Source organism: Podarcis melisellensis (assembly GCF_964234715.1).
Source record: "Podarcis melisellensis genome assembly, chromosome: 7".
NCBI classification, from domain to species: domain Eukaryota; kingdom Metazoa; phylum Chordata; class Lepidosauria; order Squamata; family Lacertidae; genus Podarcis; species Podarcis melisellensis.
Genome location: NC_138539.1, coordinates 63786006 through 63804711, shown reverse-complemented (window position 1 = coordinate 63804711; position 18706 = coordinate 63786006). Strand labels below are relative to the sequence as shown.

Sequence of the window (18706 nt, the reverse complement as noted above, 5' to 3'; positions counted from 1 at the left end):
CTTGGACCAGGAGGTTGTGGGACTCCCCTCTAGGGCTCTCTCTAGACATTTTGCTGCCTGGGCTAAAGGACACTGTGATGCTGACTAGACTTGTAGGTGAATCTCCTTTGAACACCAGTGATGGAATAGCCTCCTCCATTGCACCTAAGACTGACACCCAGATTACTGGGGGCAGGACAGGATGTATGGCAGCAGAGGAAAATGGCTGGCAGGGGTAGGGAGTCAGGAGAACAGCCAGGAGCTACTGCACCAATCCATTCGCCTTCTGAGGCGATTGCCTCACACTGCCTAACATTAGCACTGGCCCTAGATCCCTCCCCCTTGACACCTGGCCTATCCTGCAAATTTGCCATATTTGAGGCCTGAGTCACTTATAATCCTCTTCATGAGGGAATATGTGGAGCTGGATAGTCTTCTGCTGCCGCCATTTGTAATCTTCTAGCAACTGGTTGTAGTGTTTGCCTTCTCCTGCACGGGCAGGTGAGTTCCTGGAATGTTTCTCACCCACCATCTGGTCAGCAGAAGAAGGCAAGAGGTTGAGTGAGGCAGACTTCAGATGAGCTCCCTGGCTCTCAGTCTGAGTTTTGTGTAGGGTGGGTAGACAAGGTGTGAGCTTGTGGCTTTTTGTTCAGTATACAGTTTGGTGAAGTAGGCAGTAGAGAGTACAAATGGGATGACTCAGTTTTTACTGCAGCTTTGCATCCCAATCAGCCATTATGGAAAGCTTTGTGAAGAAATTACAAATGTTTTTGATCATGGTCTTTGTTACTCAACATTCATGTTATTTACCTCTTTCTCCTTCCCATAGTAATTGGCTGGCAATCTCCTACAGAGAGACAGAAGAATCCACATAAATTATCCTTGAATCGCTTCTCGTCTATGAGAATTATTGGCTGCATTTTCAAAGACTGTATCTGGAATACAACCAGTCAACGTCTATTGGGCATATCTTGTTTATCAACACTATTTGAGAGGCGCACATCTTCTGATGTTCCAAAGTGGTGCTGTTTATCAAGGTAGGTGTTTTGCTTTGGTTTGCTTTAATTGGGAAGTTAAAATGAACATATTTCTTGGTCCATTTAGAACAGTGCTATTTAACATATCTGGTAGCCTCTGCTCCCCAAAGTCCTGGGAGGACTCTTTCCTAACCCACTTGCCTAACAATAACAACAGGGTCCCCCCACTCTGTCTCTGGTCCACTGCTACTTTTTGCTGCACTCCCAAAGCATTAGTAATTTTCTTACATTATAGAACTGTGATGGAATAATTTCATCAGCTTTTCTTTGTGACTGAGTAGGCTAAAACTCATATACAGTCATACCTCATGTTACGTTTTCTTCTGGTTGAGTGTTTTCAGGTTCCATCCCGTGACAACCTGGAAGTACCGGAACGGGTTACTTCTGGGTTTCATCGCATGTGCAGATGCGCAAAATAATGTCATGTGCATGTGCAGAAGCGGCGAATCGCAACCTGCACGTGCGCAGACGCGTGTTGCATTCTTTTCAGGTTGCGAATAGGCCTCTGGAATGGATCCCATTCGCAACCAGAGGTACCACTGTATTTCATATCAAAGGTTGTGTGTGTACTGCAATCAGAAATCATTATTTGCATTTGATTTTCTACTCCCTCCAGCATACAAAGAACCCTGCAATGGCTGCATCTAGAAACTTAATGCAAATACTTGGCTGTGGCAGAATGGTTCCATCATGGGGACTTCTGGGAAGAAGACCTTCCAGTTTCAGTCCTGCATGGTGCCGGCGAATATCTTCAGGTTTTGCTGCCAGCACCTCCGTAACAGACGCAGTGGAAGTTCTTGGCAAATCTTATCTCCCAGATGACTACACCAATGTCACAAAGAAGATTCTTTCCAAGGTGGGGGAAAACTTGCACAACCAAAAGCATCACCCTTTGTGGCTGATGAAAGAGCGTGTGAAAGACCACTTCTACAAGCAATATATTGGGCGCTTTGGGACGCCGCTCTTCTCTGTGTACGATGATTTGCCTCCGGTGGTCACCGTTGAGCAGAATTTTGACAGGCTGCTTATTCCAAAAGACCACCCTAGCAGGAAGAAAGGGGATAACTACTACCTGAATCGTACCCACATCCTAAGAGCCCACACATCTGCCCACCAGTGGGACTTGATGCACTCGGGACTCGATGCCTTTCTGGTTGTGGGTGATGTTTACCGTCGAGATCAGATTGATAGCACCCACTATCCAGTCTTCCACCAGCTAGAAGGTGTCCGGCTCTTCTCCGACCACGAGGTAAGAAAGGGTCTAGCCAACATGGCGTCCTCCCTGATATTGTTGGCTTCTGGTTCACATCGGCCCCACCCAGCCCAGTGAATGATTAGGAATGATGCTAGTTGTTGTTGAACAACACTTGAAGGGCACCATGTTAGCTGTTCCCATCATGGCACCTTCAACAGGTTCAGGGGGATTGATAGTATTTGTTTACAGTGGTACCTTGGGTTAAGAACTTAATTCATTCTGGAGGTCCATTCTTAACCTGAAACTGTTCTTAACCTGAGGTACCACTTTAGCTAATGGGGCCTCCCGCTGCTGCCGCGCCGCCGCTGCACAATTTCTGTTCTCATCCTGAAGCAAAGTTCTTAACCTGAGTTACTATTTCTGGGTTAGCAGAGTCTGTAACCTGAAGCGTCTTTAATCTGAAGCGTCTGTAACCTGAAGCTGTAACCCGAGGTACCACTGTATTTCATTTCTACTGTCCCCTTTCTCCCAAAGGAGCCCAGGACAGCAAACATTAAAAATGTTGAAACAATAATATATTGGTCAATCACAGGACAGACACCTGAAGAAGCAGTTCCCCATTGTTTTAGGGGCTAACATGATACCAAGCCAAAACAAAAAAAAATTCCTTCCAGTAGCACCTTAAAGACCAACTAAGTTAGTTCTTGGTATGAGCTTTCGTGTGCATGCACACTTCTTCAGATACACTGAAACAGAAGTTTCCAGACCCTTCTATATAGTGAGAAGGTGGGGAGGGGTATTACTCAGAAGGGTGGTGGGAATGGGTGATTGGCAGATAGCTGTGATGAGCCTGTTGACGACTCTTAACGACTGCAATAGGTCTTACAGGAAAAAGCAAGGGGTGAGAAGGTGAAAAATGGCTTTGTCATGTATAATGAGATAAGAATCCAAGGTCTTTGTTCAGACCAGGTGTCTCCATGGTTTTAAGTTAGGTGATAAGTTGCAATTCAACACGGCTACCTATCTGTAAATGATACCAAGCCTTACTGGGGTACAGGAGGAATTCATGATGGTCACCCAGCACTGCTAAGCTACATGGAGTCTTGTACCTCTTTTACAATAGCGCTTTGTCTTAGCTCATTTAAGGCCTTGTCAGCATTTCTGCTTCTCACACAGAAAAGCAGTTCTACTCTCAAGACGGGCATTCAGGCCTGTCTCCATCATGAGCCAGTCTCTTGACCAGAGTTCTTTTCGATTCCACTCTGCAGCTTCTGGGCTAATCACATTCATTGCACAGACAGAAGTCCCCCCCCCCCCCACCCCCAGTTGAGCTCATTAACTCCTGTTACAACAGAATGGCAACAAACCATATCTTTGTTTATCACTGGAAAGCAAAAATGTTTGGGTTTGTGCGGCTCAGAATATTAGTCATTCTCATTTTTAAAAGAGCATATGTCTCCTAAAAAATGCCTATCTCATTGCCAGGAGAAAAGTTATAAGTGCTCTAGGTAATATAAATTGCAAAATAGAATAAAGTATGTCTTTCTTGCTGGTTTATGGGATCTCTGCACCATATAACATAAATCTTTATATTTTTAACCACTCTAGAACAGTGTCAGTAGGATTTCAAATCTGAAGTGTAGGCTCAAAAATTGTAGGCATATACCTTGTGTTAACTCCCTCAAAATAGGAGGGCCTTTCGGTGAAAAATTATACTGACACGTTTAATGGCTAAAAACATGGACATTATATGGAAATATATGTTAGATTAATCCTGTGGTATGTTAGTCCTCTGTTTTGAAGGGTTGTGAGTCCTCTGTTTGAAGGTGTCCTTTATTTGAGGACTGTCCAGTCCAAGATAAAGTAAAGGTAAAGGCACCCCTGACCACCTCCACAGTTCTGTGATTCTGTGATCACATCCTCAATTGCCATAACTCAATGGGAAAACATGGTATTTAGCATCTGCCTGAGTACAGAGGAGGGAACCAATGAAACTGATGAGGAAGGGAATGCTAGGAATTCCAGAGACTGTTGCATGCATGCTACACAGTTAAAGTAATAATTCTGGGAACTATAGTTTACCCCTTAAAAGGTAAAGGGACCCCTGACCATTAGGTCCAGTCGTGGCCGACTGTGGGGTTGCGGCGCTCATCTCGCTTTACTGGCCGAGGGAGCCGGCGTACAGCTTCTGGGTCATGTGGGCAGCATGACTAAGCCGCTTCTGGTGAACCAGAGCAGCGCACGGAAACGCTGTTTACCTTCCCACCGGAGCGGTAGCTATTTATCTACTTGCACTTTGACACGCTTTCGAACTGCTAGGTTGGCAGGAGCAGGTACCGAGCAACCTGTCACAGGGATTTGAACCGCCGACCTTCTGATCAGCAAGTCCTAGGCTCTGTAGTTTAACCCACAGCGCCACTCGTGTCCCCCAGTCCAAGGTAGTAAACCATAAAAGTTTAAAGATAATGAACCATAAAATGGGGAAGCAGCAGCCTGAAAGTTGACCATCAGCTGAACAGAGGCACAATGTCTTCCCCACTAGCGTGAGATGTAGTGTATTCCTGCTTAAATTACAACAATTCTTTCTAAGTTTGTACCTGTACATATAAATGACCATATGCAAACTGGTATTCTTGTTTGTCCTTATTTGGGGTGTGTGATGTAGATTTTTTTTGGCAATGCCTAACAGGCCCCCCTTCGAATTGCTTTTCATTTCATAGTGGCTGATTTTTAAAAGTCTCCACCATGCTTAATCATCACTTGTGTGCATAAGGAAGGCAATTCCTTAGCATTTGATATCAATCTTTATAATGCCCTAGAAAGGAACAGAAGGAAGGTGTGAATACAACATTATTATAATTTATTGAGTACAGTTTTCACCCTTTTCTGTTCTCAGTGGATTGGATTCCATTATATGAGGGCACAAATGTTTGGACTCTTCTCAAAGTGGGTGGGTGTGGATCAAATGCACTAGAACTATTATGGGATTGGAGCAACATACCTCATTTCCCTAGGACTTCTCACAACACTCTCTGCCATGTAGATTCCACCCCCCTCACATTGTGAAGATTGCAGCCATTAAACTTGTTTTTACAGGAAGCCAATAATCAGAAGGTCTCCAAACGCATGTCATGCTTGATCCAACTATTCTAAACGAATGCTCGCATTCAGAGAACCACAGAACTTAGTTTCATGGGACTGGGATGCAGGGAGCAGCGAAACCACTTGCCCCATGGCAGAACGTCGTGTGTGCGTGTGCAAATGGAGGCTACTTTCAAAACTGAGTTGGAATAGTGGAATAAAAAATCTTGCTCAGGGTGCGACCAAGACACTTGCTGGCTTAAAGCAAGTTTTTGGATCTTGGTGCTGCAATCAGAGCTGAGTAAGCGCTCCTGAGTAATGCAAAGAGTACAGTGGTTCCTCTGGTTGCGAACGGGATCCATTCCGGAGGCCCGTTCACAACATGAGCAGAACGCAACCTGTGTCTGCACATCTGCGTGTGTGCGGGTCGTGATTTGCCTCTTCCTCGCATGCGCATGACATCATTTTGCGCGGCTGCGCATGCATGGGCTGCGAAAGCCAGAAGTAACCCTTTCTGGTACTTCCGGGTCGCCGTGGGATGCAGCCTGAAAATGCTCAACCTGAAGCAAACGTAACATGAGTTATGACTGTCTTCCTATTTCTCCACACTCTGGGCATGTTAGTTTCTTTGCCATTTTTATACCATCAACTTTAAAAGTATAGATTAGAGACACATTTCACCTCTGTTTTATTATACTACGAGTAAATGCTAGATGAGAGAGAACTTTCTTGGCACAGAAGAGAGTGGGAAGTGGTTGGATATTCAGTTGGGTTGGCTGCAGTGATGAACTGCTGAGCCTTGCATAGAAAACGGTTGTGTTCTTCAGCACGGCTTATGATGTAGTTAGTTTCTTGCAGGAAAACGAAGCTTTTCTTTTCTTTTCTTTTTCTTTTTTTACAGACCAGAACATACTTTTTTTAAAAAAATTTTTTTGCTTTTGGCTTGATTCAGCACACCAGTACTAAATGGGCACCACAGGACTGCACTATCCTCATAGTTTATATCTAGAAAGTGTCCGCAGCGTCTGTCATTTTGTTTTGTTACAGAATTTAATAGGGAGATGATTTTTCTCGAGAGAGTGACTGAGATGTTATTGCTGAATTCTAACGTCTGATGTATTCTGCGGCAGTTTTGCTAAGCACTCAGCCAGGCAAATATGTTTCTGGGAGGGTTGCATGGAGGTCTCTTTGCATAACATTATGTTGCTTTCTTTCGTGAGCTGAGAAGTAAATGTAGAGAAATTTAACTTGCGACAAAATACTTCGTGAGAGTAAAATATGCAGAAAACATCTTTTTAAATATGTGTGTATACACATATATGTGTTCTTGAAATATGTCCCTGAAGTGCATCTGCTAGTTTTCTGGCTGTTCCTACCCTGAAGGCTTGTATATCTTTTATACATAGGGAGATGTGCCACTTGGGAATATATGAAGGGACCATAAGACCAAACGAAAAACACCAGCACAAGGACTGTTTGCTGAACTTCTGAGCATCTGCTCTGGTGCTTCAAACACCTTGGGTGGCAGGTGGGGCTGTGGTCTAAACCACTGAGCCTCCTGGGCTTGCTGATCAGAAGGTTGGCGTTTCAAATCCCCACAATGGGGTGAGCTCCCATTGCTCTGTCCCAGCTCCTGCCAACCTAGCAGTTCGAAAGTACACCAGTGCAAGTAGATAAATAGGTACCACTGTGGCGGGAAGGTAAACAGTGTTTCCATGTGCTCTGGTTTCTGTCATGGTGTTCCGATGTGCCAGAAGCGGTTTAGTCATGCTGGCCACGTGACCTGGAAAGCTGGCTGTGGACAAACACTGGCTCCCTCAGCCTGAAAGCAAGTTGGGTGCCACAACCCCATAGTCACCTTTGACTGGACTTAACCGTCCAGGGGTCCTTTACTTTGACCTTTACCTCTAACACTAGTCCTTTGAGGAGGCCAGTTGCTTTTTAGGCTGTGTAGGTTGTGCCTTCTACACACAGGAAGGATATTGCAAAGCCCTGTACAATTTGTTCCTCCCCCAGCTTCCAATATGCTTCCTCCCCCAGCACTTCTGGTTTAATACTAAAATATGATAATGTTCTTTTCTCTGATCTTGTGTAACCTCTGTTTTACTTTATTTGTGCAAGTGATGCTTCTGCAAAGGAGTGATGAAGAGTTCAAAAATGTGGGAGTATGTTAGTGGAAAGGAATGAAATATACTGTTTTAGCCTTGCATGTTTTTCTCTCCCAGTGGATCTGTAATAAGTTGGCCAGCTTTTTGTGTCAAATATCCCAGCACCTCAAACTGGGCGACTCTGAAATGGTTCAGAGTTGTTTTTCCACTGTGGAAGGAGCTAGCTTCTTCCCTCATCCCCAGCCAGGCTGGGCTTAAGGACACAGTGACTCTGAATTTCTGTAGTGGCATTTCCTTTCTGATTTTTCGAGATGCTGCACTCCCAGGAATGTGCAAAGTGCCCATCTGAATATTGCATATTCTGCAAAAATAAATCTGTTTCTGGACATGTACATTTTTGTCCCTGACTGTATGTCTTTCTGTTTTGACAGTTGACAAGCAAAACAGCATTTTGAGCAGGAGAGTCGAGTTTTGACTGGTTACCAACCCCAGCAGTAGCTGATGGGATGCTGGGGCATGGGGTACACTTGACCTGCAATCATTGCATCACTGGGAGAGGCGAGGTCAGCACAGTGCAGACACACTGGCAGAGCCAATGTGGCATTCCTGCTGGTGGGTTTGCACTGCATTGACCTCACTGCTACGTCTCCTCTCCTCATTTACCTTCCAGTAAGCAGCAGCAATGCAGGTCAGGTGAGCACTGCCTTAAGACGCCATCAGCTACTGATCCCTTGCAATAACTTCAGCCTGAAAGTTATATGTGCCATACTGAATTTCTAGTGAATGTTGCGTTTTTCCTTTTTGCAAAAGGCACTTCAGCAGCAGCAGGAACTGAAGTCACATGTAGAAGAGTAGGGGAGTACATTTGGGGGGTACACTGTTCCCTGCCTGCCTGACACAGACCTTCTAACTCTGCCAGAAGAGTTTATATGGAAACCATGTCTTTAAAACTTGACTTTTTAAAGGTGTGCTGCTTTTAAATTTAACGTGGTGTTCTCTCCGCCAGAGGGAGCTAATGCAAATTGAAAGTGTCTATTTCAGCAGTGAGATTCAATTAGCAAAAGTGAAAACATGCATATTGTGGACAGCTTGAGGCATATGTTTCAGATGATGCCAACCTTTGTGTAATCTTCTGGGAAGCTCGTCTGAGGGGATGTGGGAGAGCCCTTCTGATAATTCAGCTTCCTGTTGCTGGCTGCCTTCAGCATCTGATTATTTAGAGTAAGATGCAGACTTGCCATCTCAGAAGTGCACACTGGTGTTTACATAATAAAGATGCTTAAGATGAACAAAGTGAAACACGTATTTGTTGATTGACATGTTGCTGTTTCCATTGCTGTAACATGGGAAGAGGCGTAACTCGGTCTATATCCAGAAAGCTAAGTATACACTGAAGGGAATTAAGGAGGAAATGCATTCCCTTTAAGGTTAGGAAGAGATGCAAAAAGATGGAGGGGAAGTGGGCAACAGACTACTGGAATCTGGCATTTCCTTACCGATCCTCAGATACAGGCCTGGTTTATTCGTCACAGTGCACCATGGTTTCAAATAAACCATAGTTTACTGTGGAATAGCAGCATGTTGCTCAGGCATGTCAGTTTCACAACTCCCCCTTCCAAGGAGGGAAGCAAACCACAGAGTGGCTGGCTTAGCACGACTTGCAAACCAAGAAAACTACAAGCGGTAATCAAGGAGCAAACTTTAGTTTCCATTCATGGTTTATGTGGAAAGGAACAAACCAGAAGTGCTGGTTTGCAAATCATGCTTTCCATGGTTTGTTCCTCTACTCTGGAAGGGGAGGCGTGGTTGAACTTAGCATGTATCGTGGTTTATTTCAGGATATGACTTATTGTGACATGAGAATGGGGACCAGAAACTGCCAAAGCAACAAACATGCATTCTACTTTGTTCAGCTAGAATGATGTTGGATGTAGCCAAATGCTTTCCCTGAGATAGGTTTGCCCCCTTTTGGAGTGCCAAGGCATGTGTGTATTTCATAGCTGTTCAAGAAGCATGGTTTCAGCAAGTGAAGCTGTTCTTAGCTCATGGGCTCTCTTCAGATATCACAGCCCCATCAATAGTGAGCAGGCTTTGGGTTTGTGGGCTCCTTTCAGCCCCCCCCCCCAGTCCCATTCCCACACCCACTGTTTGTGATCCTTGTAACTTGCCATGATGTCTGATCGTGTCAAATTTGGGTTACTGTAAATTCTAACTTGTGGTTTCTAGTTAAACTGCTTTCAGGGTCTGGTTTGGAGGTAAAATGATGGTTTGCCGTATCTCAGTTGGGATGTAAAGTTGTGATCCTCAGGGAGAGGGAAGGAAGTGAAGCACAATGGGATGGGGCAGTGGTTGTCTCTAGCTTTGCCCATGATTGCCATAGAATCAGTGATCATCACATGATGCAATTTCTACTTGTCACCTGTCTATTAAGTGCTTTTGAGTCCTGCCAGAAAAACAGTTGCCAGCCTTGTTCACAGTTCTCTAACGGCCAATCTTCTTCTTCTTGTTGTTGTTGACTGGCTAAATGATTCTGATTTGTTTGTTTGTTTTTGCTTTCATTCTGCTCTTGAGTAAAGGCACCTCTGCCACCTTCCACATTTTTTTCCACCAGCATTTCAGCCTTAGAATCTCGCCTGAGTGGAGGCCACCAGCGCTTATATTTTGAGGCTCAGCATAAACAGCAGACAGAAAAATATAAGCGGGGCCCCCTTTAATTTCCTAGGAGTGTCATGTCTTTAAGCTCCACACACCAAAATTGTCAGTATGGCTTGATAACTGAAAATTCAGTATGCATTTCTTTGAAGAAGTGTGGGTGATAGTTGATTGTGTGACAAATGTTTCTGTGTATCAGTGAAATAAATGTAGGGAAGTATGAAATTAATACCCATCAGTGTGTTAATCATAGACTAATAACATTTTTAATTTGTATATTCTGCCCCCCTTTTGAAAACCAGCTTCACTATCTAAATATGTTGGCTGGATTCATACAATATAAACAAGCTCAGCTTTTTCCACCTGGTAGCTTGTGGACTGAAGGGCCCAATGATTACACCAAGAGGTGATGTGACGAGCTGTCTAAAATAATTTGTGTTGTTTTCTTCCCAAACTAAAACTCCCCACTGTAAGCAGCCCAGGGTACTCCATTATTAACGCATCGACTTTAGTATCCACTCATTGACTGACAGTGCAGGGGCCAGGGTGTGATCTTACAAGTTTTATTGTGTCAGAGAGTGATTGTGATGGCAGGAAGTGTTCTTGTTGATGCACAAGTTCCACATTAGTGTCATTATTAATCCATCAGTTTAGAGGCTGCAGTGCATTTGCAAAAGAAAAAGAAAAAAAGGGTTGGTCCAGACTAAGTGGATTTAGAGTGTGGATTCTCCTCCTTTAGAGGAAGTTTGGCACAACTGCATACACAAGGCATTTAATCATTGGGGAGGGGGGAACCCTAGAAAATGGCAAAACTTTCTAACTGACTAATAGAACTTGGTGGGGAATTTGAAGCCAGGGGCCAGGGTCCACACAGCTTCTCCTCCAGGCTATATCTCTCTCACCAGCCTTCATTTACATCCTCCTTTTCGCCTGGATGAAACATCTCCTTGAACTATGATTGTGCCTCTTGCTTGCCTGATTGGAGAATAAACAGCAGTGTGTGAGTGTGTGCAGAAACTAGTCTGTGTGTGAAGGTTGCCCCGGCCACTCTGGGCAGCTTACAACATACATAAACACATAACAAAACATTAAACATTAGAAAACTTCCCTATACAGTGGTACCTTGGGTTAAGTACTTAATTTGTTCTGGAGGTCCATTCTTAACCTGAAACTGTTCTTAACCTAAAGCACCACTTTAGCTAATGGGGCCTCCCGCTGCCGCTGCGCTGCCGGAGCACGATTTCTGTTCTCATCCTGAAGCAAAGTTCTTAGCCTGAGGTAATATTTCTGGGTTGGTCGAGTATGCAACCTGAAGTGTATGTAACCTGAAGCGTATGTAACCCGAGGTACCACTGTACAGGCCTGCCTTCAGATGTTCAGACAAAGGTTGTACAGTGGTACCTTGGGTTACATACGCTTCAGGTTACAGACGCTTCAGGTTGCAGACTCCGCCAACCCAGAAATATTACCTCAGGCTAAGAACTTTGCTTCAGGATGAGAACCGAAATCGTGCTCTGGCGGTGCGGCAGCAGCAGGAGGCCCCATTAGCTAAAGTGGTGCTTCAGGTTAAGAACAGTTTCAGGTTAAGAACGGACCTCCGGAATGGATTAAGTATGTAACCAGAGGTACCACTGTATACTTATCTCCTTGACATCTGATGGGAGGGTGTTCCACAGAGTGGGCACCGCTACCAAGAAGGCCCTCTGCCACGTTCCCTGTAACTTCACTTCTTGCGATGAGGGAACTGCCAGAAGGCCCTCGGGACTGGATCTCAGTGTTTGGGTTGAACAATGGGGGTGGAGACGCTCCTTCAAGTATACAGGGCCGAGGCTATTTAGGGTTTTAAAGGTCGGCACCAACACTTTGAATTGTGCTCGGAAACGTACTGCATTGAGATGTATTGTTATATTTCTCTTTAAATTATAGCACTATGCAAACCTGTGTCCTCTTTTTTGTGTGGCAGTGCATAACATTGCATAACACTCCCCTGAGCAGGACCAGCCCACTCATGAGGCAGGGTGAAGCCACTGCCTTAAGCGGCACCCCCGCATGCACCCTGCCTGCCCCACTGACTTCTCTGCTGTCAGAGAAGTGGCACCACCATTGGCCCTGATTTCCAGCAATATCTCGCTAGAATCTTGCGAGATCTTGGCAAGATCTCGCCGGAAATCAGCGCTGGCTGGAGGCGATGGGCTGGGCAGCAGGGCACTTCCCACTTCACTTCAAGCATCAAAACAGAATGCACTGCCTCTGCCCCTGAGATTGCAGGAGAAGAGCTGCAGTTGTGAGTCAGCTGTTCGTCAGAGAATATTACTTGCTCTCGATCTTCTCCTTGATATGTTGTGTCCCACAACAGAGCGTGGAAAGTTCCCAGATTATAGGAAAGGATAGGAAGTAGCGTCACACTCTGATAACATGCAGGATTCTGTAAGGCTTCAGAAAATGGCAAGGATTCGGTAGTGTGTGTCATATCAATCTCAGAAGAGACATGTCCAGGCTTGCTGCAGCAGGATGAAAGGCAGTTGGGCTTGTATCTCAGGAGTTTTTATTTAGCAGGGAGAGAAGGTAATTGGATAGGTCTTTGAAGTCCCCTGATCAGGAAACAGCAGTTAGGATCAGCAGGTAGCACTGTGTCGTCTTGGCCCCCCTTTCAACGGAATCAGCTAGGTTAATTCAGGCAAAAATGTAATAGTGGGGTATGCTATTGCAGAGTAACTACTGCTACTCCCTGGTCCTGAACACATAACATTGCATAGCACTCTCTGGAGCAGGACCAGCCCACTCATGAGGCAGGGTGAAGCCACTGACTTAAGCGGTGCCCCCACATGCACCCTGAGATTGCAGGAGAAGAGCTGCAGTCGTGGGTCAGCTGTTTGTCAGGGAATCTTACTTGCTTCTGAGGGCAATGAAACAATTGCTGAGACGGCTAGAGCGCCGGTGGCGGATAACTCATTCTGAATCTGACTGGACATGGGTTAGAGCTCAGTGTTGAGCCTACCAAGGGCTAGGTTGGAAGAAGAAATTGCTTCCTGAATGAGACCACAGGGGCACATAGATTGACTGCATTTTAAAAAGCAGGGTGCGGGTGGGGAATAAATTACTGAGCTTGGGTTTGGAATACCTTGGTTTAAATCGCTGCTCAACTCTGTAGCTCCTGATTGCCCCAGGGCACATATTTCTCTCTCCCACTTTCTCTGAAGCCTACCTTGCAGGTAGGTTGTGATGATTAATGCATTTTTATAGCAGTTTTGTACACTATCAGGAGAAGAAGAAGAGTTTGGATTTGATATCCTGCTTTATCACTACCCGAAGAAGTCTCAAAGCGGCTAATATTCTCCTTTCCCTTCCTCCCCCACAACAAACACTCTGTGAGGTGAGTGGGGCTGAGAGACTTCAAATAAGTGTGACTGGCCCAAGGTCACCCAGCAGCTGCATGTGGAGGATCGGAGACACTAACCCAGTTCCCCAGATTACGAGACTACCGCTCTTAACCACTACACCACATAAGCACACACTGGTTATTTTCGGGATTTTCTCTGCATCTTCAAAGGCAGGACTAGGGAACTCCAGATGTTGTTGGGCTACAGCTCCCTTCAATCCCAGCCAGCATGCTTGATTGTCAAGTATGATGGGTGTTGTAGTCTGGAAACAACTGGAGGGCCACAGGTTCTCCACCCCTGCAGTCAGAGGTTGAGGGACAGTTGCTAAGAGTGTGAACTGGGAAACCTTCAATTCGAACAACACTTGTCTTGGAATGAACTTGCTGGAATGAGACTTGAGTGGGAATGAACTCACTGCGGAATGAAAGTCTGTGAAATGCAACAGCAATTCATATTTAAAGTATCTAAAGCGAAAATGCTCGACCTTAACTTCACAGGTCAGTTTGTAAAGATAACCCATATAAAATATGCAAAGTGCTTTGAATATTCAGAAAGGGCTGTATCGACGCTGAGATTGTTTTCATTATTTCCTTTTTCTTTTTTTGAACAGCTATTCAGCAATGTGGGTGGTGGAGAAAGCTTCTGCTTGTTTGAACAAGGCCACCGCACACCCCACAAGCAAGAGACACACACCATGGAAGCAGCAAGGCTCATGGAACACAGCTTGAAAATGGCGTTGACAAAACTTGTGGCTCATCTCTTTGGTGATGGTACGTGTCTCATGTGCTGATCCTATGATTCTGCTAATGTGGTCCTGACATACTTGCAATGCTGTATGCTTCCTTCAGTCAACAGCGGTTGAAATGATTTAATGCAGCAACAAAGGCATCAGTGTCGACAGCATCCCCGGAAACACCAACTGCTCCCCAATCTCAGTGTTGCTCATTAGTGATGCCCATTTTGTCCATCCCTGGAAAACTGGCTTGTAGCCAATATTAGTCAGGCTCAGAGTAGACCCATTGACATTAATGGGCATGACTAACTAGGGTCCACTAATTTTACTGTATCTCCTAACCCATTTTGATGATATCACAGCACCCGGACGATACCTTTTGCCACAAAAAATCCATGCTCTCAAGAATTGCACTCTTTAGCTTCCAACACCCCTTCTTCTTCTTCTTCTTCTTCTTCTTCTTCTTCTTCTTCTTCTTCTTCTTCTTCTTCTTCTTCTTCTTCTTCTTCTTCCTTCTTCACCCTTCACCCTTCACCCTTCACCCTTCACCCTTCACCCTTCTCCCTTCTGAGTCTTCTTCCCTCCATGGCTCCCTAGCTAGTTTCTCCCACCATTCCTTTGCGTCCAACCAGTCCATGACAATATCAGGAGCAAAACATTTCCAGCATCTCTTATGTAGGGCCAGGATAGATTTCTGTCTGAAAATCTGGAGAGCCTTTGTCCATCAGCGTAGACCGACTGGCCAGCCTCAGCCAGGATGGCCAGTCCTCAGGAATTGTTACCAGAGAATACTGGACTCTGCTCTGAGACCCAGCAAAAATCTTGTATTCATTGCTGACATAAATATCTATCAGGGAAACACAGTGTTAGAATTCATGCAATATGTTGGCACGTTTGGAAGCTGTTAAAGAGAGTTATTTTTAGCAGAAAATCTAGCAAAGAATGTTGTAATTAAACCTCCTACACAAATAATAAGGTGTCTAACAGTCCTTTTTTACTGTCGATAATTTTCCTGTTTGGGTTTTGTATGAATACTTGTCATTTTTGCTTTATACAATCAACCCACGTCACCTCCTAGTTTTGAAACTCACTTTGTACATGAACCTGGATAAAATGTATTGGGTTTTTGTGTGTGCAAGCTGATGACAACATTACACCGAAGGTAAACAGGGCAATAAGCAATCTTTCCAATGGCCAGCAAAACAGGGACTTTTAAACAGTGGCCTCATATTTGTGGGGTGCGATAAGACAAGCCTCTACTGTACGATGTTTAAATGGCCTCTGAAGATTCCTCTCACCTGGTTTTAACTGGACTGATAATTGCAGACTGTTTTTATTATGCTTTATAATTATGGGCTGGTTATGTGTGAGCTTTTCACAGGAGTTTTTCCCTTGCTGTATCTGGAGAAGCCGAGGCGGAGGGTGGGGGTTTAAATCTGGAACCCTCGGCATGCAAAGCATGTTCTCCACCTCTGATCTATGGCCCTTCAAAGCTCTTCCCATGCCCCCACTTTCTCAGTAATCTTGGCAGCCGGTAAGGCCGGTGTTATCCAGCTGAGTCAAAAATAATAGGGACTTGCCTAAGGCTGCCTCCCTTGTAAATACAATGCTGGATAATGGATTGCCATTCATCCGTACTTCTTTTAATATGTATAGAAATGTAATTGATCTTCAGCAACATGGCAAAGCAATGTGTACTGCAAAGCGTTTGTGGCTTTCTCTCGGATTTGTGCTCCCTACGAATTTGATGTGTTGTGCCATGGTCATAATGTTTGTTTATTTAAAAAAACAAACCACGATTTCATTAGGAAAAAAACAAGGTGATGCTGTTTACAACACACACACACACACACACACACACACACACACACAAACAGCGTGTAAAATTTAAACTTACAGATCACCTGCTAACTGCTACAAAAAATATTTTTTTTCTTAATTGTCTGCATATGCCTGGCTACACGGTTGGAGCTAGGATTGAGGAGACTCATGTCCAAATCCCCCACTTATTGGATGACCTTGGGACAGTCACTATCTGTCAGCCTAACCTACCTCTCAGGGTTGTTGTGACGATGAAATCAAGGTAGAGGACCATGTATGCTGCCTTGAATGTCTTGGAGGAAAGGAGAGTTACAATTATAGCAAATAAACGAATCATCAAAGAACATCTCGTACAGCACTAGACCAGGAGCCACTTGAGCAAAAAACAACAACAACCTTCTTGATAAGCCTTTGCAGTCACATTGACCCTTTAATTATGACCATGCACCTTTACCTGTTGTTCCTATAAATCAAGGCTGGGATAACCTGTGGCCTTCCAAATGTTCCTGGACTTCAACTCCCATCATCCCTGACCATGGGATGTCTTGCATAGGAGCCAGCTCCCAGGGGTCGTGCAGGCTTTGGCCCCCACAAAGTTAATGGGCATTCCCATTCAAATGGTGTGTGTGTGTGTGTGTGTGTGTGTGTGTGTGTACTGCGTCATGTGGCCGATTATGTGGGGCGGGGCTTACCTGGGCCCCCACAATATTTTATTCAAATTGGCACCCCTGCTGTGTTGGTTGGGGGCTGATGGGAACTGGAGTTTCACCTGGAGGGCCACAGATCTGCAAGTGTTATAAACATACAGTGGTACCTCGGGTTAAGAACTTAATTCGTTCCAGAGGTCCGTTCTTAACCTGAAATGGTTCTTAACCTGAGACGTGCTTTCCCTAATGGGGCCTTATGCTGCCGCTGCACTGCTGGCACGCAATTTCCGTTCTTATCCTGGGGCAAAGTTCTTAACCTGGAGAAACCACTTCCTGGTTAGCGGAGTTTGTAACCCGAAGCGTCTGTAACCCGAGGTACCACTGTACTGCATACAGCAAATATTTGTTTTGCTCTTAAGCTGCTTTGGACTTCCCTTGGGAAGCAGAAGCGGGGTATAAGGAATAAGTGAGGAAAAATATTCCACTGAGGCAGGTTCCTGTGTGCAAAGCTGCACCCCCGCTTCTGCCACATTTCACCTCTGGCCCGGTGCCTGTTGCTTGTTGCTCTCTTCTTGCCATCCTGCTTTTCCAGAGCTGTCTGAAAGTGGCGAGGTTTGGTTCACCTGTGGCACAAAGCGAGAGTCTTACAACTCAATTGTAAGTTGCACTTCAGGGAGTTGGACTAGATTACCCTTGGGGTCCCTTCCAATTCTACAATTCTATGATTCTGTGATTCCTCCCCCCGAAACCATTTCCAGCCTCTTTGGTGTGTGTCAGTTTCCCCTCACCATTTGGTTAAATATCTGTACAGTACTTGATTAAATAGTTTTTAATTCATTATGCAACTCTATAAAATAGTCGCAGTGGAGCCACAAATCAGAGGAGAAGAACTTTGTATTTAAAAGGGTAAAAGGTAAAGGTAAAGAGACCCCTGACCATTAGGTCCAGTCGTGCGGCGCTCATCTCGCTTTACTGGCCGAGGGAGCCGGCGTACAGCTTCCGGGTCATGTGGCCAGCATGACTAAGCTGCTTCTGGCAAACCAGGGCAGCGCACGAAAACGCCGTTTACCTTCCCAGAGGTATTTATCTACTTGCACTTTGACGTGCTTTCGAACTGCTAGGTTGGCAAGAACAGGGACCAAACAACGGGAGCTCACCCCGTCGCAGGGATTCGAACCGCCGAGCTTCTGATCAGCAAGTCCTAGGCTCTGTGGTTTAACCCACAGCACCACCTGTGTCCCTTATTTAAAAGGGTGCGATAGTGCAAAAGAACACATGCCACCCTATGGAGATTTGATTTGCCAAAAGAGGTCATTAAGGTAACAGCTTTAAAAAAGAATAAGGGTAAGTTTCAGTTAGTAGAACAAGCAACTCTTAATCTCAGGGTTATGGGTTTGAGCTCCACGTTGGGCAAAAGATTCCTGCATTGCAGGGGTTGAGCTAGATGACCCTGGTGGCCCCTTTCCAACTCGATGATTCGATGACTCTTTATCTCTGGGGAGCTGTTAGTCGTTTCAGGTTACTGAGCCCAACAGAATTACCTGCTTTGCAGGAAAATCTTGGGCTCATTTTCCTGCCATGCCAGCTGGTTGCTGCAGTTTGACAAGTGATTGATTTGGTTTTAAAGGGTGCCTGAATTGCCCAAAGTGTTTTTCCTATTAGAAAAGGCATGAGTGCTTCCCCCCTTCCCCACAACGACTCTTCACAATATCCAAGCTTTATTGCCTTGCACTCACAAAAAGTGCTGTAAATAAGTTGGCTTTCTATTTGCTTTCTTTGGCTTTCAGTAATTGATGTTGCTAACTGAAGGGCAAGTTTTGCTAAGGGTGGGAGAAGCAAGCATCTTAATCACCCCCTCCCCCCTTTTTTTTCTTTTGCTTATATGGCACAGATCTGGAGATTAGATGGGTGGACTGCTACTTCCCATTTACTCACCCTTCCTTTGAAATGGAGATCAACTTCCGAGGAGAGTGGCTGGAAGTCTTGGGCTGCGGAGTCATGGAGCAGCAGCTAGTGAACTCAGGTATGGAAAACGCCTTGGCTTCATCGACATCTCTGTTAGCACAGGCTTCC

General features: G+C 45.1%; 1 protein-coding gene across 3 annotated transcripts in view; it reads left to right on the top strand.

Moving 5' to 3' along the window:
- FARS2 (phenylalanyl-tRNA synthetase 2, mitochondrial) overlaps nt 1-18706 on the top strand; it is a 204330-nt gene that overhangs the window by 40015 nt on the left and 145609 nt on the right. For 2 of the 3 annotated variants that reach the window (XM_081918264.1, XM_081918265.1), the window contains exons 2-5: nt 809-1016; nt 1633-2265; nt 14043-14202; nt 18525-18656. In XM_081918264.1, the coding sequence (XP_081774390.1) occupies nt 1651-2265; nt 14043-14202; nt 18525-18656 (907 nt within the window). In that variant the 5' untranslated portion in view covers nt 809-1016; nt 1633-1650. The remainder of the gene's footprint in view (nt 1-808; nt 1017-1632; nt 2266-14042; nt 14203-18524; nt 18657-18706) is intronic. The other variant, XM_081918266.1, reaches the window with a different exon arrangement.